Source organism: Limulus polyphemus, unplaced genomic scaffold, assembly GCF_000517525.1.
Source record: "Limulus polyphemus unplaced genomic scaffold, Limulus_polyphemus-2.1.2 Scaffold200, whole genome shotgun sequence".
NCBI classification, from domain to species: domain Eukaryota; kingdom Metazoa; phylum Arthropoda; class Merostomata; order Xiphosura; family Limulidae; genus Limulus; species Limulus polyphemus.
Genome location: NW_013665810.1, coordinates 153,563 through 159,953, shown reverse-complemented (window position 1 = coordinate 159,953; position 6,391 = coordinate 153,563). Strand labels below are relative to the sequence as shown.

At 29.9% G+C, this 6,391-nt stretch overlaps 1 protein-coding gene across 1 annotated transcript in view; it reads left to right on the top strand.

Annotated features, from left to right (window-relative positions):
• Positions 1-1,482: 1,482 nt before the first annotated feature.
• LOC111085009 overlaps positions 1,483-6,391 on the top strand; it is a 31,705-nt gene continuing 26,796 nt past the window's right edge. Inside the window, exons 1-3 of the mRNA XM_022381928.1 lie at positions 1,483-1,552; positions 3,008-3,198; positions 3,506-3,665. Coding sequence (XP_022237636.1) covers positions 3,010-3,198; positions 3,506-3,665 — 349 coding nt within the window. The 5' untranslated portion in view covers positions 1,483-1,552; positions 3,008-3,009. The remainder of the gene's footprint in view (positions 1,553-3,007; positions 3,199-3,505; positions 3,666-6,391) is intronic.

Below are 6,391 nucleotides of genomic sequence, written 5' to 3'. Positions count from 1 at the left end.
GTCACATTATAACACCCCACGGCTGAAAGGGCGAGCATGTTTGGTGTGATGGGGATTCGAACCCGCGACCCTCAGATGGCCTTAACCACCTGGCCATGTCGGGTCTTGGATGGTTAGAAACTTTAATATTAAAAGCAAGTTTTATTTCCAAGTAGATCTTTAGAAAAATATATATCTTTCAATAAGGTTTTGGTTTCTTTTCGCGCATTATTTACTGTGTATTGGCATCAAATTTGAACTTTTACCCGAACTTTACAAGAACTAGAAAACTTATATATGATTTAAACAGCGTTATAAACAACAAGAGTGGCCATCTCTACAATTTACGTTATCCCTGTCGTTTAATGTTTAAATTGTCGCTATAGATTAAGCATATTTTCATAATTTTTTATCTCTTTCACAAAACATTTTTAGGTTGTCCAATTGCCTGATGTGTAGTTTTATGTAATAATTGCTCCTTTTATAAAACGAACTATTTTATATCCACTAAAGTTATAAGACAATTTAAGAAATGATTCAACGCTCTATGATACTTATTTTGTGACCCAAAAGGAGTATTGAATATGTAATAAGTATTTTCTGAACCCGATTTAAGGAATTATTCGACGCCCTCTATTCACCAGCACCTGACGCTTATTTTGTGATCCAAGAGAGGTCTTGAAGATGTAAGAAATATTTTATGGCGCCGAGCATGTCCTTGTAGCTTATGTGCCTGAATTGTGAATGAATCCGAAAGTTCATGGTTCGCATCTTTTAGTTGCAAAAACTATCTCCACACTTTGGGGCCTTGAAAGTCCGTAAGAGTGACAGTCACGTTCCAGTATTCGATATGCACAGAAGAATTGCCAAAGAGTTCAGAGTTAGGGATGACATATAGCTTTTTGTGTAACTTTATACGAAAATTCTGAAACAAACAATTAAGACATTTTATCAGAGCATTTCCTATGATGTGTCATATGAACAATAGCTTCCTCAGCTTTGCATGCATCAGTCCCAACAAAAATTTCTGAAAATATAACAACTACAATGTACGGTTCATTTAAATTTTATTTCATAAAAGTGATAAAACGTTGAGTAAACAGTTAAAAAAATATTGGAAGATAGCAACACTTTTTGATAACAACAAATTATTTTACTTTTGCTATTTATGAGGTACGTGATGATGACAAAACCTTGTCGAAATGTTGTACATTTGCTGTTATGTTAAACTTATATTAAAGTTTTCCTTCATTACCCATTCAAGCCGTCTCCAAGCGTTATTAGAAACGTTGTATGCAATTGTATGAAATCTTAATGTGTGTTAAATAGTATTTGGACTTACCAGAACTAGCCAATGATCATTCAACCAGTGGGTAATAAATATAATTTAGAATTCTATAGCTTATTACTTTTAATCGTATAAGACCCTATTCTTTAATTTTATGTTGAGACAATAAATTTACTTAATAAGAAATGAGATGGCGCTACAGTTTAGGTACACCAATTTTGAATGTTAAATTTGTATACGGAACAAAAGTTAAGACTTTAACTTTAAGGCATATTTTAAAAGCAAGTAAGCTATATTTGCTCATTTCTTTAATATTTATTATTAAACCAGAATTATAGAAGTTGCAATACAGGAAATATGCATTAATATAATCAATTATTAGCATTATTATTTGTTATTTAAAATCAAAACAACCGTTAGTTACAACTTACATTTTACAGTAATTACAGCTACACAGTCTTACACGGTAACATCGATAACCGTGATAACTATTAGTGATACTGATGATAATATTAACACGTTCTTGTTGGTTCTATAGATCTGCTTTTGTGTTTTGTGAAGTATTTTTATTTATAACTATAAGTACTGTAATTTGTAAAACCAGCATTTTTCTTTTTTTTTTTGGGCTAGTAGTAGTACGTTATGAACTTTTATCATGATACTGATAGTAATAGTTTCGATTTAACTTTTAATACTAATAGTTTATATAAAACTAAAAGCTTAGCTATTAATTTAAACTAAAGTAATATAACTTGTATTGTAAGTCACATCATTATATATTACTTGGCAAGTTATTGCTGAATAATCTTGATTGCAAAAGCCGTTTCTGACTTAGATATTTAGATTTGAATGAAATACAAATAATAATATATTAAATGCGATTTACACCACAATTGTCATTGTTTTAATCTTGCCATTACTGAATTAGACAAAAAAGTTTCAATGTTAAATTTAAATTAGCATTTGCATATGTAAAGTCTAAGAAATTGCATAAAATTTTCTTTGGGTAGTTTTGCTGAAAGTGCAAGAATATATGTCATGCCTTTGGTGGTGCATCAAATTTACTTGCAAATTGTATGTTGATTGACTATGATGTGAAAAGGTATGCCATATGTTTTTACACACAGTGTAAATAATAAAAATATAAGTGATTTATTAATAGTTACTGTATAGACTTGTTCAAATCACAAAGGTAAGACCATGGTTGATTGTTGACTATTGCTGTTCTGATTGGGCTAACTTTGTCCTAACATTGCAGCTGTGATCAAAGAATTTCATGAGTAACTGATGTGGCCACTAGGTACATTAGGCACTAAAATCAATTGGTTATTTATATGAACTTCAGTCTTCAGTGAATGTTATAGGTCTCTTACATCTAGAACTAAGCAATCAATATTTTACCCCACAAAAGTAATATTTATATAAATCCAAGATTTTGAAATTGTTTTTAAGTCTGTTCTAGTATTGTTTCACCACAACTAAATATTTAAAAGGATTATTTTTGGTGTTCATTTAACAAAGCTTTCTGAATTTGGATATCATTATTATAAAAATGCAGTAAATAATGTTATTTTTGGAGATTTAGAAACAAAGCACTGTGTTTTCAGGTTAAGGAATATTAATGTGTTATCATTATTGTTAGTATTTGAGAATCAAGAAAAAATAATTTTGCTGGTATACATACCACATAAAAGTAAAGTGGTACTTATAATGTAAATTTTTTTCTCTCTCTAATTTCAGCCATGTCCTGTGGAGACCAAGGTTTAGTCAAGTCTGTGCCTTTTTTTCCAAAGTTGAAACAGCTAGCATTTTCTCTTGATAAAGATGTGAATGAGATTAAGAAGCACAGTGATTCTTCTTTGACCAGATTGCCAGAAAATTCTGCTGCTCTTCAGTTATCACATTTACAAGAAGAGTTACAAACTATTCTGGTTGTGTGCTTTTATTCACTTATTTTTCATTATAATATTAGAAAATAACTCAAATTTTCTAGATGCATATTTCTATAAAGAGTAGAATGTTTTAAGTACAACATCTCATGATGAATCGTAAATAGAAATTAATAGTTGTTTTTTTTTCAAATTGAAAATGATATTACTACACTGTAAAATAAATGTTTACATTGCCATAAATAGTGTTGTGTTAAAGTATTACTTGCTGATAATGGTATTCTCGAATATAATTTTAATAAGAAACTGAATGTGTTTATTAGTTTAATGAATATTTTTTACACGTTAGGTTAATGCCCAAGAATCATCTGAGAAGCTGCACCATCTCAAAGTGACAGGAGACAAATGTTTGAAAGATACCAATAATATTGTAGCTGAGATAACTGAGAAGATAGCTCAAGTGGAAGAAGTTTTCAAAAAATATGGATTTCAATCTTGGACTAAATCTGGTAGGTATTAATACAGAGTAAGTATTAACTATTGTACAAGACAGAATTTACATACTAGATGTGTGAGACAACAATACAAATCAAGATAAATTAATACCAGAGCTTTCTCAAGAGAGAGAGAGAGAAAAAGAGGAAACTCAACAGTTATTGTTTTCATTACACTTTATTGCATATTTGTATATATATACAAATCATCTTATTGTACAAGAATTATTTATTTATATATGTAAAGTTTATGGCAACAATGAGAGAACAGACACATGCAAGGTTGTGCTCAGAATTTTCACTAAGAAAAAAAACTTTATTACATATGTAAAAAGGATCAAAAATGCTTATTGAAATGTTTTTCAAAGATAGAAACATTTACAAGAAGGCCAATACTAAAAAATCTTGCCTTAAATACTCATTCATACAGACATGAAATGGAAAAGCTGAACTTTGCTTGTTACTTGGTGACAGTGTAAAAAATCCATAACATAATATTTAGGGACAACAAGGGACCTATTGGTTCATCTGGGCTGTCCCATCCACTGAACTAAAATTATTAAAAAAAAATCCATACATGGATGTATATGTGTGTGTACAAAGCTGAACTAAAGTTAACTCATACAAATAGTAGAGTAAGATGGGCAAATGTAACATTAAAACAAATGATAGGCTTGGCCAGATACTTCTAATCGTATTAAGGGCAGAATAGTTTGCCTCCTCACCCCACTTCCATCCCCCATATCACAAATGCCATGAAAGCTCATTGAAATGTAAAAGGTTTGAAACATTCAATTTTTCTGTTTGATGAAATTCTTGTGTATTCTGTGAAAATATTTGTTAAATTTGTATATTTTGTGACAAAATTTGATGTATAAATATATATATATATATATAGAAAAAAACCTTCCTCAACTTTCACTATTTCAAGTTTTCTAGTTTTATAATATTTTTATTAATTATGTAATTTGAAAAATTACAAATTAATTATGTAGTTTGAGAAATAAAAAGACCAGTATTTATATATTACTTTATTACTTCCTTCACAGAGGTTATGTTTCATCCTTGTGTGTGTGTGTGTGTGAGTGTGTTTGTTAGCAAGAATTATCAAAAATGGCTGAATGGATTTGGAAAAAAAGTTGGTATACATTTAAACAATGATTTAACTTAGAAGTGATTAGTTCTTGGAGGTTCAGGGTCATGAAAATCGAAAATAAAACTGTTAACATGGGGACTGGTTTTTCACTCAACTTTTGCTCTGTAACTCAGTCAAAAATTATTGGATTTTGACAAAACTTGGTTGATAACGAAACACATACATATGGACACATTTTTGTATTTTTTGAGGGCTGAATATGATCAATGCTGCATGGTTGAGGTATGTGCTCTACTGAGTGCCCCTCTAATTTGGTATGTTTTGTTTTAGAGTTATTTCTGAATCATGAAACAAAAATATTTTTCACAATGATTTTTTAAAAAAAGACTCAGAGTTTTGATTCTAAATTACCTTGCTTCTGCCCTATATATGTTTGAGTGAATAGTCACAGACAAATTACTTTGTATTATATTTTACAGACTTTAATTAGTGATATTATAATATATTCTGTAAACATAATTGCTTACTTGTTATTTATGAGTCATGATTTACTGGGTTGACAATGATCTGTTATTAGTTTAATCTTTGGAAATATCTCAAGTTACCCATTACAACAACAGATATTTGCAGAGTTCTGCATATGTTACTACCTTTTGACACTGTAAATTTTATATCAAGTGCAACAGTCAATGTCTTTTCCACACACACAAATTGGTAATATTACAAAATATTGTTAAATACGTTTTTATTCTGTGATATTTCTGTGATTATTTATTAAATGCTTCTTATTTATTTACATTGTATGACTTCTTTCCTTGCATTAAAATTCTATAAATGATAATGAATTTACAATGCTGAACAATTCTATTTTGGATGTATGTAGCCAGTTTTAGTGTGATGCTTGTTGGTAAACTTTGAGCCAAAAACACTTTGCATGTTTTAAGAAGACAAAGACAGTTTTGAGGGATCAAGTGGCCTATTGTTGTCAGTTGGTTATGTTAAGTTAGAGAAAACATTTGTTAAGCTAGAAATTGCTGGACAAAGTTCTTAAAATCTTATTTAACTTCACCAAAATAAAAAAAACCTTTCTTGTGGTTGTTCTCTAATCCTTTTTAACTATAAACTTAATTGAGTAACTCAGTGGACATATAAAAATGTAAAAACTTTATACAAGTTAATATTCTTATTTTAGGACATATTTATTTAATCACTTTAGTTTAACATTTTATTCTGAAAAAACAAAATATTTTTCATATTACTTTTTTTACATTTTTCAGTTGATATTGTGGTATCACTTGCTACATAGATTTCCTGCAGATTAGTTAGTTAGTGCCTGTTAACAGGAAGTTAACAGAGAATGTTTATTTTTCTCTCTGAACCCTGACTGAATTTGTCGTAGAGAAAGAGTCAAGATGCAAATATTATGGTTGTGTTGGATAGGTGAGAGAAGTGAAGAGAAACCCTAATGAACTCCCTCACCAGTCCAGTATACCCCCCTCCCCCTTTAAGTTAAACTAAAAGTTACAAATTAAAAATTACTCATATTTAAATTTTTTTTTGTTTTGCATGGTATTTCTTACACATCCAAATTCTGTTGGGGGTGAGTTTCCGGGAGTGGGACTGGCGTCCTAGCTCGGACACCGGG